The sequence below is a fragment of the Equus przewalskii genome, chromosome 15 (genome assembly GCF_037783145.1).
Source record: "Equus przewalskii isolate Varuska chromosome 15, EquPr2, whole genome shotgun sequence".
Lineage (NCBI taxonomy): Eukaryota > Metazoa > Chordata > Mammalia > Perissodactyla > Equidae > Equus > Equus przewalskii.
The window spans coordinates 3,974,443-3,989,935 of NC_091845.1; the positions used below are offsets into that span (position 1 = coordinate 3,974,443).

At 53.5% G+C, this 15,493-nt stretch overlaps 1 protein-coding gene across 6 annotated transcripts in view; it reads left to right on the forward strand.

Moving 5' to 3' along the window:
* The window catches only part of FBLN2 (fibulin 2), a 108,965-nt gene that overhangs the window by 65,594 nt on the left and 27,878 nt on the right, over positions 1–15,493 (forward strand). For all 6 annotated transcript variants that reach the window (XM_070576477.1, XM_070576480.1, XM_070576476.1 and 3 more), the window contains 3 exons: positions 10,432–10,543; positions 12,159–12,288; positions 14,578–14,758. In XM_070576477.1, the coding sequence (XP_070432578.1) occupies positions 10,432–10,543; positions 12,159–12,288; positions 14,578–14,758 (423 nt within the window). The remainder of the gene's footprint in view (positions 1–10,431; positions 10,544–12,158; positions 12,289–14,577; positions 14,759–15,493) is intronic.

Here is a 15,493-nt window from a genome sequence, read left to right on the forward strand (position 1 = left end):
TCCCTGGGATCTGGGACTCTCTTTATGACGGAAAGCTTCTTGAATGGGCAGCACCTGCGTTTGATAAGAAACAGAAAAAATACAATAGGGGTAAACAGTGAAAGGTCCATCTCCTTCCTGCCTCCCGGGCCAGCTCCCTCCTCCAAGCAACCACTGTGGCCAGTTTCTTGGGTCTCCTTCCAGAAATACTTCGCGTATGTCCACACATCCCTTTAAAGAGATCGGTGGTGGCTTATGATGCATGCTGTTTAGCATTGAGCCTTTTCTTCCTCATTCTTCATGGTACGTTCCAAAGTTGTTCCATGTAAGTGCGTGAAGATCTGATTCTTTTTGACTTGCATGAGATCGGATGGCTGTAACGTGAGTTATTTAATCGCTGCCCCTTGACGGGATTTTGATTGTTTCTGGACCCTTGCCGTCACAACTTTGGCTGCGGCAGGCGTCCGTGACATGCACGTTTGTGCCCACGGGGGCGTCTGTCGGCCGGTTTGATTTCTAGAACGGGAGGTGCTGGGGCACATTGCGGTGCATCATTTTCTTTTTATTGCGGTAGAACACACAATGTAAAATTGGTCATTTTAACTGTGTGTGCCAATCAGTGGCCTCAGTGCGCTCACATTGTTGTGCAGCCATCCCCACCATCCACCTCCGGAGCTCTGGCATCTTCCCACACTGAGACCCTGTGCCCATCAAACATAAGTCCCCACCCCCAGCCTCCCGGCAACCCCCTTCCACCTGCTGTCTCTGTGGGTTTGCCTACTCTAGGGACCCCAGGTAACTTGTCCTTTTGTGTCTGGCTTATGTCACTTCTTGGGTCACGTTTTTAAAAGACTCTTAGTCTTTATTCTTAGTCTCAGAATTTTCTACTTGTTCTCCCTTTTTCAGTCACGTTTTTGTTGTGAAGTGTTTGTGAAGAGAAGAGCGTACGGGCCTTACATGATCAATTAGAGAAGCGTTTAAAGCTGGCAGCTGTGAATGGGGCCGGCCCCGTGGCCGAGTGGTTAAGTTCGCGCGCTCCGCTTCGGTTTCCCAGGGTTTCGCTGGTTCGGATCCTGGGCGCAGACATGGCACCGCTCATCAGGCCACGCTGAGGCAGCATCCCACATGCCACAACTAGGCGGACCCACAACTACAATATGCAACTATGTACCAGGGGGCTTTGGGGAGAAAAAGGGAAATAAAAAATCTTTAAAGCTGGCAGCCGTGAAGGTGCCAGCCGGCGGGGACAGAAGCCATGCCAGCCCCCCCGACCCCCACCCACTCCACATCTACCACCATGCTGCCTTCCGTGAGCATGAGGTCCTTCCTTTTCGTTAGCGTTTACCACCTAAACAGTCGCTTTGCTTTTTGCCTGTTTCTGGACTTCCCGCTGGGACAGTATGCAGTGTTCTTCTTGACCGCTTCTTCCCTCCAGGGTCACGTCTGTTTGGTTCCTCCACGTTGTCGTGTGTGGTTGTAGCGCATTCCTTCACATCGTGGGGTCGCTCGCCCTTTCTCCTGTCGGTGGACTCTTGGGTTGTTCCCACTTCGGGGGCTACTATTTGTGGGTCCCCTGGTGGAGCCCACGGCCCCTGTTTCTCCTGGGCGTGGACTGGAGAATGACGTCACTGTGCTGTGGGGTTTGCGTGTCTTCCGCTTTGCTAGATCATGGGCAGTTCTCCCAAGTGGGTTTATTCTCCCTCTGCTACTTGGGGGTGTCAGAAGCGGGGTTCCTGCCAGAGTCAAGGTCGTGCTGTTTGTGCTGGCAGCGCTTTGGAGCCCGGATTCTGTGAGGAGACGGTGGCAGAGTGCTGGGGAGCCAGGATGATGCTGGCCCGTGTGCCTGTCAATCCCAGGAGGCCAGAGAGAGCCTGCTGCACCGGGGCTGCGGCCATCACAGCCCGAGATGGCCTTCACCTCTGTCCCCAGTGCTTATGGACGGTCAGAGGTGAGGAAGGCCACACGCCCTCTCGGCCTGAGCTCAGGCAAAGTAGACAGAGGCGGGAGAGTCTGTGAGAACCCAGAGGGAAGCAGGAGGAGTGGAGGAGGGCCCGCTGGGAGCCGCCCCAGCCCCCCTGCTGAAGGGTCTTGTCCTCTCCATCCGGGGATTGGGCTGGTCCTGTGTTTGTTAGTTGATTAATTGGAGAGTGGTCCCCAAACCCCTACCTGGTGTTGGGGGGCAGGCAGCTACTGTTGACCGAGCACCTGTTGTTTGCCAGACACTCAGTCTTCTCGCCTCCCTGCTTGGTGCAGTGCGGGCAGGGAGAGGTCGTTTGCCCATTTTACAGGCAAGGAAATGGAGGCTCAGAGGATGAGTGACTTGCCCCCGTCCCAGCCAGTGAGGGGGTCTGGCTGGACGCTGTGCCCACAGCGGTGGTGCTGACACGCCGGGCCTCGTCTCTCTGACCCCAGAGAACCTGCTCGTGAAGGTGGTGTGAGTGCGGTGGATGGCCCGGTGTGAATTCTTCCTCCTAGTTCTCCAGAGCCCGTGCCCGTGGGCTGTATCACTTCGACTCTTCGATCGCTGTGAGCACATCTGGGAAATTGAGATAATCCCGTGACTTCTTGTCGATGTGGGCTTTGAATGAGGTGATGCACACCCAGGACCCGGACGCTCCATCCAGCCCTAGGTTTTGTCGAGTACCCAGTGTGCTGGGCGCTGGGGACCCTGAAATGACCAGACCTGTTCTTGGCCTGTGAGAAACCTCCCAGGCTGGTGGTTGAGACAAGCGTGTCAGCTGACGGTGACATCACAGGGCAGGTTTGTACCAGGTGGCAATGTGAGTGAAGCCGGAGGAGGGAGCTCTTTGTTCCACCTGGGCGGGAGGCGGTGCTGGTGGGAGCGCAGCAGATGGGAAAGCAGGGGTCCCGTGTGGGTTGGCTTCTTAAGGACGGGTGTTTGGACTTTTGGTAGTTGCATGAGTAGAGGAAGTAGAGGAAGGTCGTTCCCGACATGGAACAGCATGTGCAAAGACATAACTGCAAGGAAAAGCCTGCGTGGCTAGGGGAGTGATGAGCATGGGGACGTGAGTCTGGGCTGAGTTGTGGGGCCCTGATGGTCACACCAGGGAAGGGTGCTTTCTCCTGTAGGGCGGTGGCCTTTTGGTGGACTCTGTGGACCACAGGCCCCTCGAGATGACTTGGGGCTGGTGAGGGCCGGGGCATTATGAGGGAAACTGAGTAGGGTGATGAGGTGAGCGGTGGGGTGGAGGTTGGCTAAGAGACAGAAGTCAGGGAGATCCTCCCTGAGGAGCTGAGAGCCCGGAGGAGAAGGCACAGTCCTGTGGCGAGTGGCAGTGGGGCAGGGCACAGGGAAAGGGCAGAGGGTGCCAGGGAGAAAGTATAGTGAGTGCAAAGGCCCTGGGGCTTGACTGAGCCTGAGGGGTTCAAGGAGTGGGGAGAGTGAGTGGGAAAGGGGGTCAGAGAAAGGAGACGAGGGGGCAGGTTGGCAGGACTACACTGTGTAGGTCTTTGTAAAGAAAGTGGGGTCTCCTGGGGGCCTGCGGGCGGAGGATAGACACAATCTGGTTTATATTTGAGACCAGTCATTCTGGTACCTTCTGGGAAATGGACTAGAGGAAGCCAGAAGTGGAGCAGGGAGCCTGCTGGGCCAGGGGATGGTGGCAGAGCTGGGGGAGGGGGGCGGACTCGGTGCACTTTGGGGGTGGCCCCGTGGGTGATGGACTGGAGGAGGGGGTGCGGGATGAGGACCTGGCCCGGCCGGGCCCTGTGATTGGTGAGGGCCCCTTACTGACACGGCGAAGACCCGGGGAGAAGTGGTTTGGGGAAGATCAGTTGCTGACACATTCTGGCCGTGGGAGCCCCAGGGAGACGCCCAGTGGTGGTTCCTCAGCCAGCTGTGTGCGCGTGCGTGAGACAGGCTGGAGATGCGTGTGCGGGAGGGGACGAGGCAGAGACGGCTCGGCGAGTGGGTGACAGCAGACAGGGCCAGGGTGTCGTGGGGAAGAGAGGAGGCCCCAGGCATGAAACTCCAGGAGGTCAGTGCCCAGGGACTTCAAAAGAACCAGAGAGAGACAGAGCCGGGGACCTCAGAGTGCTGAGGGAGGGAGACCTGGAGGAGAGGTCCTCTGAGCTGAGCCTTGAAGCACTGGGAAGAAAGGAGGGGCGTCCTCTGGACGAGGAGACGGGGAACGCATCTTGCTGGGCTTTGCCTGGCGCTTCCCTCCATTCTTGGACAGTACTGGACAGGGCTGCGCTTGGCGCCTCTGCTAATTCCCCCTCCGCTAATTCCCCCTCCTGCTCCAAGTGGGTGGCCATCCCAGCAGAAGGGGTCACAGCCCCTGAGCTCCTTTGTCTGAAAAGGAGGGAAGCCAGGGTGGGAAAGGCCAGAGGAGAATGGTGGGAAGTCGGCCAAGTGCAGGCTGAACCCTGGCATCTGATCAAGGAGGAGGCAGGGAGAGAACAACATTCAGTCCGCAGGGAAGCAGACCCACCTCTCAGGCTGGTGATGATTAGTATCGCAGAGAGGACCTTCAGGATCGGCTGCATCCAGCTGCTCATGTGATAGATGTGGGGAATCTGAGGCGTGGAGAGGGGAAGGGCAGAGGGGAAATTGAGGCTTGGGACTTGTAACTCCCCATGTGATGTGTAACATAAGCGTAATACCAGTACTTACTCATAATGACTGAGGGTTAGAGTGCCTGGGCCTGTGTCTGGCTCATTGCTGGCACTCAGTTCAGTTTAACTGTCACTGTGATCCTGATAGGGTACCCATCCCACGTCATCAGCCTAAGGCCCAGGGATCTAAGCAGTCCTCTGATCTCTGTAAGGCAATCCTGGAGAAGGCTTAGGGAGAAAGAGTTCAGTCCAGTAAAAGAAAGGACGTTGTGAGCCTGAGCTGTGCAGAACGGGGACAAGCTGCTGGGTGGACTGAACTCCCCATCATCAGAAGTATTCAAACAAGGTGAGACTCCCTTGAGCCCAGAGTGTAACGAAAGAGGATTAAGCATGGAATGGTGGCATCACTCTCAGTGGCCACAGAGACTCAAGTCCTGTCTGTGACATTGTAGAGGAAGAAACACACAATGGAGAAAGTAAGCTCCTAAAGCAACAAGAGGAGTTTGCAGGGCGATGGTTGCCGTAAGGAGGTTTGCAGTGAGCGACGTGGTGGGAGGGCAGCTGGCACTGGCTGGGTGCGCTGGCTCTGCCGCTCAGGGCTCTCACGCTTGTGTCGTCAGCTGTATGAAGGTTTTCGTTTTTGCTTGAGGATTTCATTTCTTTCTTTCCAGCTTTACTGAGACATAATTGACGTGTAATATTGTGTCAGTGTAAGGTGTTCGGCCTGGTGATTTGATGCCCACGTTCACTCTGAAGTGGTCACTTTGTCAAGGTTAGTCCACAAGCATCACCTTGCGGAGTGGCCGGCTTTCATTGGTGGGTGTTGAGAAGACTTAGGATCTGCTCTCGTGGCCGCTTTCAGGTGCACACGGCGGTGTTGTTGGTGGTTGCCACCATGCTGTGACATGGATCCCAGAGCTCCCTCATCTAATAGCTGGAAGTCTGTACCCTTTGACTGACGTCTCCCCGAGCCCCGCCCCCAGCCCTGACAGCCACCACTCTCCTCTCTGTTTCTCTGCATTTGGCTTGTTAGATTCCACACGTAAGTGAGATGGCGCAGCATCTGCCTTCCTCTGTCACTTCCTCTATTCACGCAGCATAGTGCTCTCAAGGTCCATCCATGTTGTTGCAAATGGAAGGATTTCTCTTTTATTTTTTTCCTTAAAGATTGACACGTGAGCTAACAACTGTTGTCTTTTTTTTTTTTCCTGCTTTTTCTCCCCAAATGCCCCCAGTACATAGTTGTATACTTTTAGTTGTGGGTCCTTCTAGTTGTGGCATGTAGGACGTCATTCTCAGCATGGCCTGATGAGTGGTACCATGTCCGGACCCAGGATCCGAACCAGCGAGATGCCGGGCCGCTGAAGCGGAGCGTGCGAACTCAACCACTTGGCCACGGGGCCAGCCCCTCTCTATCTTCTGTGGCTGAATAATATAATATTCCATCGTATATGTTTGTGTGTGTATATATACATATCTCACATTTTCTTTATCCATTCATCTGTTGATGGACACTTAGGTTGTTTCCATGTCGTGGTTTGTGAATAAACGCTGCAATGAACATGAGGATGCAGATGTCTCTTCAAGATAGTGCTATCTTTTCCTTCAGCTAAATACCCCAAAGTACCAAAAGTAAAATTACTGGATAATATGGTAGCTCTATTTTAAATTAAAAAAATTTTTTTTTTTTTTGAGAAAGATTAGCCCTGAGCTAACATCTGCCAATCCTCCTCTTTTTGCTGAGGAAGACTGGCCCTGAGCTAACATCCGTGCCCATCTTGTTCTACTTTATATGTGGGACGCCTACCCGGCATGGCTTGCCAAGCAGTGCCATGTCTGCACCTGGGATCTGAACCGGCGAATCCCGGGCCACCAAAGTGGAACGTGTGCACTTAACCACTGCGCCACTGGGCCGGCCCCAAGTTTTTAAAATTTTTTGATTTAAAAATCAAAATCCATGCTGGTTTTTTTTTTTTTAAGATTTTTAATTTTTTCCTTTTCTCCCCAAAGCCCCCCAGTACATAGTTGTATATTCTTCGTTGTGGGTCCTTCTAGTTGTGGCATGTGGGACGCCACCTCAGCGTGGTTTGATGAGCAGTGCCATGTCCGCACCCAGGATTCGAACCAACGACACACTGGGCCGCCTGCAGCGGAGCGTGCCAACTTAACCACTCGGCCACTCAGCCACGGGGCCAGCCCCTCCATGCTGTTTTCCACCACAGTGCACAAGGGTTTCCCTTTCTCCACGTCCTCACCAACACTTAATATCTCCTGTCTTTTTGGTAACAGCCATTCTACGAGGTGTAAGGTGACAGCTCATTGTGGTTTTGATTTGCGTTTCCCTGATGGTTAGTGCTGTTGAGCATCTGTTCATGTACCTGTATTTTGGATATCAACTCCTCATCAGATAAATGGTTTGCAACTGCTTTCTCCCATTCAGTAGGTCGCCTTTTCGTTTTGTTGATGGTTTCCTTTGCTGTGCAGAAGCTTTTTCGTTTGATGTAATCTTGCCTGTTGATTTTTGCTTTTGTTGCTTGTGCTTTTGGTGTCACATCCAAAAAATCATTGCCAAGACCCATGTGAAAGATCTTTCGCCTGTGTTTTCTTCTGGGAGTCGTATGGTCTTGGGTCTTGTATCTACTTTGGGCTGATTTTTATATATGGTGTGAGATAAGGATCCAGTTTCATTCTTCTGTGGACTTTATTTCTGCAGAAGCCTCTCTTTATCCTAAAATTATTTTCTTAGGTTTCCTTATAATACTGTCTTTACAGATTTGCAATTTCATTTTTGTGTGTGTCGTGAGGTAGGCCCCAACATCATATATTCCATCCTTTCCGCACTGGTTTGAACGCCGCCTTTATCATGCACTGAATTCCCATATGCACATGGTTCTGCTTCTGGGTTCTACTCTATTCCATTGATCTCCTGATCTTCTTAATTATTAGAACTTTAACGTATGTTGTTGTTCTGTTCTTTTCAGAAATTTTCTTGGGTATTCTTAAACATTTCCGGTTTGGGGTGAATTTTAGAATCAGCCTGACAAATTTCATGACAAATTACGCTGGGATTTTTGGATTGCATTTAAGTTATAGATTAAATAGAGGAGAATTGACGTCTTTGAGGTCTGGAGTCTTCCCATACGGACGCATGGTGTGTTTCTAGTGCAGTACCTTGTTACATCTGTTAGACAATTACCTTCTTCTTATTTGTGTAGATTTAGCATGTTCACTGTAGATTTCTTTCCAGATTTGTTTCTGTTTTGAATGGGACTTTTTTTTCTGTTACCTTTTCTATTGAATGGTTGCTGGCGTATTGGAAAGCCACTAATTTGAGTATGTTCATTTGGGTTTTGGCCACCATGTAATATTAATTATTAATTAGTATTGTTTTTTTTTAAGATTGGCACCTGAGCTAACAACTGTTGCCAATCTTCCTTTTTTTCCTGCTTTTTCTCCCAAAGTCCCCCCAGTATATAGTTGTCTATGTTAGTTGTGGGTCCTTCTAGTTGTGGAATGTGGGACGCTGCCTCAATGTGGCCTGATGAGCAGTGCCATGTCCGTGCACAGGATCAGAACCAGCAAAACCCTGGGCCACTGTAGCAGAGCTCGAGAACTTAACCACTCGGCCACAGGGCCGGCCCCATAATTAGTATTCATTGTAATACTGTGTTAGTTTGGATTCCTTTGGATTTTCTAGAAAGATGAAATGATAACATCTGCAGACAATGACTGCCGTCTCTTCCTTTCTAATGTTTCAGCTGCCTCTTTTTTTCTTGCTTTATTGCATCTGCTGGGATCTCGAGGACAATGCTGAACGGCATGGCGTCAGGAGGCGTTTTGTCAGGAGGCGTTTTGTCGTATTTCTGGCTGGAGTGGGACGTGTGTCTCATGTTCCACCATTGAGTGTGATGTTTGCTACGTGTTTCTGGTAGACACCGGTTGTCAAGAATTCTTTTCATTCCTCCTGGTCCCTCAGAACGGCCCTCAGGTTGTTACTGAAGCTTATTTTCCCCGTTTTATAGAAGGGGGATTGAAACTTAGGAAAGCTCAGTGAGTTGAAACGCCCTCCAAGCAGATGAAGCTGATGGCTCTTAGTGAGCACTCACTCTGTTCCTGGGACCTTGTGGGCTGCTGACATGCCTTGGTGCGTTTGTTCCTCGGCCCTGCCAGCTGAACTGCTCAAGGACATTTAGAGGTCATTGTGAGCTTCAGCAGCTGTGCAGCTCTAGGTCCTCGAGCAGAGAAGGACCTTGCATCTCTGGGGAGGAGAAATGGCTGTACCTGGCAGCACTAAGATGTGGACTGAGCCTCCAGTTACTCCTTTGCGACGTGCTGCCCTTCAGCACGCATCTCAGTGTTCTAGATGAGCTCTAGCTGTGAATGCATTTATTTCCAGACCTCAGAGGCGAATGGTTGGCTTAATTATACTCCTACTTTCCTGGCATCTCAAGTTTATGGTCTGTGCAAGGCTCCCTCCTGTTTTATGTGTGTATTTATTCCCTTTTATCCCCTTTCCTCATTGCCATCCCTCCACCCATAGGCAGCAGTTCTCTTCTGCTTAATGTGTGGGTTGTTTTTTTTTGTTTGTTTTTATGTGTTCTTGAAAAATGTGCATTGTGATTTTGTGTGCAATATTCTAATTTGTGTAACGGGTCTCACTTGTTTTCTCCTTTTCCCCCTCAGCGCTCTGTTCTGTGCTGCTCCACGTTGTTCTGTGTACAGGTGTCCAGCTCCATGTTGTTGTGTGTACACGTGTCCTCCTTCGTGTTGTGTGTGCATCTAGTCTCTTGTTTCCGACAGCTGTGGAGTCCTCCGTGGAGGACGTCCTTGAATTCTGTTCACGCACTCCTGCAGCGGTGAACACCCAGGCTGCCTCCAGCTCCCTCCCACGAATAGGGCTGAAGTGCGCATCCTTGGGCTGATTGCATTCTGGGCCTGGGCAAGGACTTGCCTGGAGCATACACCCAGGAGCAGAACCACTGGGTCCTAGATGATGTGTGCAGCTAACTCTGTAAGTGGTGCCGGGTCTCCCTGCAGACCGGCGGCACCATCCCCGCTCCCACGCCCAGGGCACGGGCGTTCCCACCTGTGTCCGACGTTACTCGCTCTTTCTGATTTTTCCAGTTTAATAGGTATTTTACTTTGGGGTTGTTTTTTCTTGTTAATTTTCAGGAGGTTATTAAATTTTCTCGATAGCAATTCTGTCAGCTTTAGACATTCCAAAAATGCCTCTTAACCTGTCAGCAGTTTATTATGCCCATGGATTTCTTTGTTACACAGAGAATTTTAATTTTAAGGTAGACAGAGTCATCAGTTTCTCAACGTAGTCTGTGCCTTTGAGTTTTCAGACATTGTCCCCTCCCCAGTCACAGTAAGTCTGCCCTCACTGTCCCACGTGGGCTTAAGCCTCCCGTGCTGCTGTTGCTGTCTTCTTGTGTCTCGTCTGTCTCGGTGTCTTGGGTCGGGTTCCTTAGAAGCAGAGCCTGAGTCCGGGGTTCTTGTGCACGTGGGGGTTCCTTTCGAGAAACTGCCTGGGGAGGGGGAAGCAGGACAAGGCAGGAAGGAGCTGGACAATGCTGATCCCCCAGGGTGCTCTGGAGTGTGAGTGCCCCACGGAGCTGTCCCCTACCCCCGGTCAGCGATTGGCCCTGCACCTCCCAGCCCCGTCCCTGTCCCCGGGGTGAACCCCGCCTCCCAGGAAGGCTGCAGCTGTGAGCTGCTGGGGGCCGACAGGCACAGCAGTCGTGGGGGGTACCTACCCGGTCCTGGGGTCTGGACGGGCGCCAGCAGCCTCTGCTGTGCTTGTTGGCGTCAGACACCTCAGAAGTGCACGGCCCCGTGGGGTGGTGACTCTGCATGTGTTGCCGCCCACAGTCTCCACGAAGGACCTGATCGAGACGTGCTGCGCAGCTGGGCAGCAGTGGGCCATCGACAACGACGAGTGCCTGGAGATCCCTGAGAGTGGCGCCGAGGGTGACGTGTGCAGGTAGGGCGGCATGCACAGGTAGGGGAGCGCGCACAGGTAGGGCGACACGTGCAGGGAGGGCAGCAGTGGGCCATCGACAACGACGAGTGCCTGGAGATCCCTGAGAGTGGCGCCGAGGGTGACGTGTGCAGGTAGGGCGGCGTGCACAGGTAGGGGAGCGCGCACAGATAGGGCGACGCGTGCAGGGAGGGCAGCACATGCAGGGAGGGCGGCTCCTGGAGCAAGCAGCGCTGCACGTCCCCCCTCCAGGTCCCTGCTCACCTCGGCCTGGGCCCGGTGGCACAAGGTGAACGCGGGCTTCACCCACTGCCAGCTGCATAGGGCGATCGGACGTGGCTGCCGTGGGCCCCTGGCCAGGCTGTCTCCAGGTGTGGAGAGCCCGGGCCTGGTCCCAGAATAAAGTAACCACATCCATCCCTAGCTGGTCCGATGAGCAAATCAGAGGAGGGGCCGTATGGAGCAAGTGTTAAAGGACCACTGTCATCTGGGAACAAGTGGCTGCTCCTCTGAGCGCATGCTGTAGCTGCTGCCAGGCCGTGCTCAGCCACGTGGTTTCCCTCCTCAGCTTTGGGCCGGGGTCTGCAGCCCTCTTTCTTTCCCCACTTTGCTACCCTGGGGTCTCGAAAGGCTGGCAGCTCATCATCCTGTGCTGCCTGTGCCTGTGTTTTCTTCTGACTCCAGTGTTCCCAGCAAGGGAATCGTTTATACCCAGGCCCTCCCTGTGCCAGGCCCACAGGATGTCTTGGTCAGCCGTTCACCCTTTTTTTCCAGGGGCACCATCTTTTCCAACCTACTCATTTTTCCAGACAAGAAAGACAAGGCTCAGAGAGGTGATGTGATTCACCCAAAGTCACACAGCTCACTGGGAGTATGGCCAGGATTCGACCCCATGTTTCCTATGTCCAGGCCATCATGCCTCCTTTAGAAACATTTAAATTCTCACCTTGTCCCTTTCCTTTCCCTTCTGTCATCACCAATTTGGGGCTGCTTAGGAGTTGAGCATGCATCACTCAGGAGTTTTGGGCTAAGAGGCCCTCGTGCGTGCTTGTATCCCGCTTGTGATGGGAAACTCACAACTTCACAGACAGCAGTTCCATTACTGAGAGCCCTTGTTGGCACACGCTCTTCCTCAGCTCGGGCTGCACTCTGCTCCCTGTTACCCTCACGACGTGAGCTGGCTCGTCAGCTGCCCCAGGGCAGCCCTGCCAATACTGGGGGGCACAACCAGGGACCCTGGAGGCCATTCTCCTCCAAGCCCGCCCGCCCAGCCCTTCCTGGGGTTGGGTTTCCCTGTCCTTCTCGGCCTTCTGGGGGTCTCGGAGTGCTGACCCCCTCCCTCACTGGCCAGGGACACATGACACGGAGTCCATGAGGCCCAGGCCTGAATCTTCTTGGTTAAGCTGAGAAATGAAACCCCTGTCACTTGGTGGGGGGTGTGCTGGCCTTGGCGATGCCCCTGCCACCAACACAGGCCCCGCTTGTGGTGGACCTTGGGCAGGGGCTTCCCCTCTCAGAGCCTCAGTTTCCTCTTCTGTGAAAAGGGGCCCGTGACCCTTTCTGGAGAGGGTCACTGGGGGCGGGCGCGCGGGTGGGCTGAGGCGCGCCTCTGTTGCAGGACGGCCCAGAAGCACTGCTGCGTGTCCTACTTGAAGGAGAAGAGCTGCATGGCCGGCGTCATGGGGGCCAAGGAAGGCGAGGCCTGTGGGGCCGAGGACAGCGACACCTGTGGCACCTCCCTCTACAAGGCAAGCCTGACCTGCGGCATTCGTGGCCCGGGCCTGGAGGTCCTTGAGGCCAGGGGTTGGGCTCCCCGGGTATCCTCTATGGGGAGAGTCACCATGCCTGGGGTCAGGTGGCCCTTCATTGACGTAGAACACGTCGTCAGTGACCATACTGACCGTTGATTCAGGAAGTGTTTACTGACCCTGGGCCGTTTCTCAGGGTTAGGGATGCAGAAGTGAATAGCACAGGAAGATCCTGCCATCACGGGCTTTCTTTTTCTTTTTTGTCCTTTTGTGACTGGCTTATTTCATGTAGCGTGAAGTTCTGCAGGTTCATCCATGTTGTCGCAGGTGTCAGAACCTCCTTCCTTTTCAAGGCTGAATCGTGTTCCGTTGTGTGGCTGGACCACATTTTGTGTGTCCGTTCATCCATCAGTGACACTTGAGTTGCTTCTGCCTCTTGGTGATTGTGAACATTGCTGCTGTGGACACAGCTGTGAGGGGCCCCTCTCCTGAGGACAGATGTACTCCACTTACATCGCATTGTCTGGAACTGAGCGCGTGGCCGCACCTGTCTGCGCGGGGGCTGGGCAATGGCGTCTTTACTCTGGAGAGGTCAGGTGCCCACTGCCAATCGGGAGGAAGGGAAGCAGACCTTGGGGGTGGACAGCTGGCTCTCTGTGCCTCAGAGGGTGGAGGCAAACTGGAGCAGTGGGACAGTCGCGGGAAATGCCACAGAGGACACGCTTGGGGGCGGGAGGGGAGGAGTTGAAGAAGCCACAGGGCCACAAGCCTGCATGACTGTGACAGGGACCTCTGGAGGAGGTGCCATTTAGCAGAAGATTTTGACTTTGATTTTTGTCATGTTGGGGTCAATTTTTCCTAAAATTGACTAATGCTTTTCTAAAAGCAACCGATATTAGGGAAAGGAGTTCAGTAACAGGCAAGTGTAGAATCCCATCTATGTCTCGATGTTTGACCCTGGGCTGGTCCTCTGTCCTGAGCCTCAGCTTCTCTGTCTATAAATGGGGTGATATCCGTGTCTTTCGAGGTGGTTGTGAGGATCAGAGGTAATGTGGACTAAGTATTTACTGAGTACCTGGTGGGTCTTCACTGCGGGAAGTGTTGGCCCTTGGGAGATGTGGATCTGGAGTGTCAGCAAGCTACTGCTGTGTAACAAACCACCCCGGAACTTGCTGGCTGATGACTGGCTTAGCTCATGAGTCATGAGTTTTGCTGACCTGGCCGTGCTCGACTGGTCTTCACCGGGCTCACTTACTGTCTGCGCCCAGCCGACGGCTCTGCTGGTCCTGGACCATCTAGGATGGATGCAGCTGGGATGCCTTTGCTCTGCTCCGTGTGGTCCCTGACCCTCCAGCGGGCCAGCCTGGGCCTGTTCAGTCAGTGGGTGGGCAGGGTTCCAACACAGAGAGTAGCAGCATCCAAGGCCTTTTGAGGCCTAGGCTCCAGACTGGCGCACTGTCTGTCTCAGCTTGGTGGCCAAAGCAGGTCATGAGGCACCATCAAGAGGGTGGGAAATAGACCGTCTCTCTTGACAGGAGGAACTGTTATCACGCTGCAAAGAGAGTGAGAACAATGAAGAGTGAACCGTTGGGGCTGTTATTGCAATCAGTCTACCGCAGTAGTTTAAACAAATTAAAGATTTTGTTTTTGGAGGTAGGCAGTCTGGGACAGGGGTGGGTCTGCACGACATCTTCAGGCACCCAGGCTTCTGTTTTTCTGCTCAGTCATCTTTAGCTTGTAGCTTCCATCTTCAAGGTCACCTCATGATCCAAGATAGCTGCTAGAGCTCCAACCATCACATCTGTTCCAAAAAGGAGGAAGGTGGGGAGCAAAAAAGATGTACCTCCAAGTTGAGTCACTCCAGTTAAAGGCTCTGCTGAAGGCTTCACCTAATGACTCCTATCTCTAATGTCAAGGGACCCCGGGAAATGCTGTCTTTTAGGTGGCCTGTATAGAATTGGAGTCTGCTAGTAAATATGGAGGGGTTAATGGATGTGGCTGGGGCTAATTTGTGGTTCTTTTCACAAGAGGCCGTTTATTAACTATTGCAAAACACTTGCTTTAGCCCTCCTCCCAGCCAGACATGGGAATGAAGGCGGATGGTGCCTCTGCCCTTTGAGACCACATGCCAGGCAAAGGAAACAAGACAAGGATGAATTGACCCCATTTATCAGCCCCTCCCCTGAGCCTGGCCCCAGGCTGCTTCCTGGGCACCCTGAGTGAGTCGCACAGGCTCCCAGGCCGTGGGGAAGGCAAGGGTGCTGGCAATGATGGCGTGTCTCTCTCCAGCAATGCTGTGACTGCTGTGGCCTGGGACTCCGCGTGCGGGCCGAGGGCCAGTCGTGTGAGTCTAACCCCAACCTGGGCTACCCCTGCAACCAAGTCATGCTCTCCTGCTGTGAGGGCGAAGACCCTCTCATTGTGCCCGACGTCCGCCGGCCTCCGGAGCCCGAGGCCGTACCACGGAGAGGTGGGTGCTGGGCCCCCGGGCCAGGGCGTATGGGTCGGGTGAGTGAGTGGGGAGAGATGTTGGGGCTCCCAGCCAAGGCTGGGTGCCCTCTGGCCTTCTGTGGGGATCCTGAGTCCACTGTCATCTGTGGCTTGAGGCACAGGTTCTGCTCTAAACAGAGTTCTTCTGTGGCCTCCGGCAGTAGGCTCTGCCCCGTTATTTCCGAGATGGTGATCTCATTCGGTTATCTGTGTCCCACCCATTCCACCCTGAACCACCAGCTACCTGCTACCCATCACCCTTCCGCTCTCTGCTCACCCCCTCCCATCTCTTTGTTTACCTACACTCCAGACATCTTCCTCCCCATCCACCCTTTTACACATCCATCCGTTTCACCATCCGCCACCCATCCTCCCATCCTCTGGTCTATTTCTTCATCCCTCCATCCATCCCTTCCACTATTCCTCCCTCACCCCCTCATCTATTCATTCACACATCCACCCTTCCGTCTGTTGATTGGCCCGCCCATCCACTTACCCATCCCTCCATTCATCTATCTAACCGCCCATCCCCATGCATCTATCCTCTGTCCATCTGCTCATGTGTTCACCCACCAGCCCAGCCAGCAAAGCTTTCTCTCATCCGTTCATTCAGTTACCCTGCTGTCTCTCCATCCGTCCGTCCTCCATCCCTCTCACCTGCGCCATTCCTGTGTCCTCAGGGTGCAGGATATACCCAGTACAGAGATTGCATTCA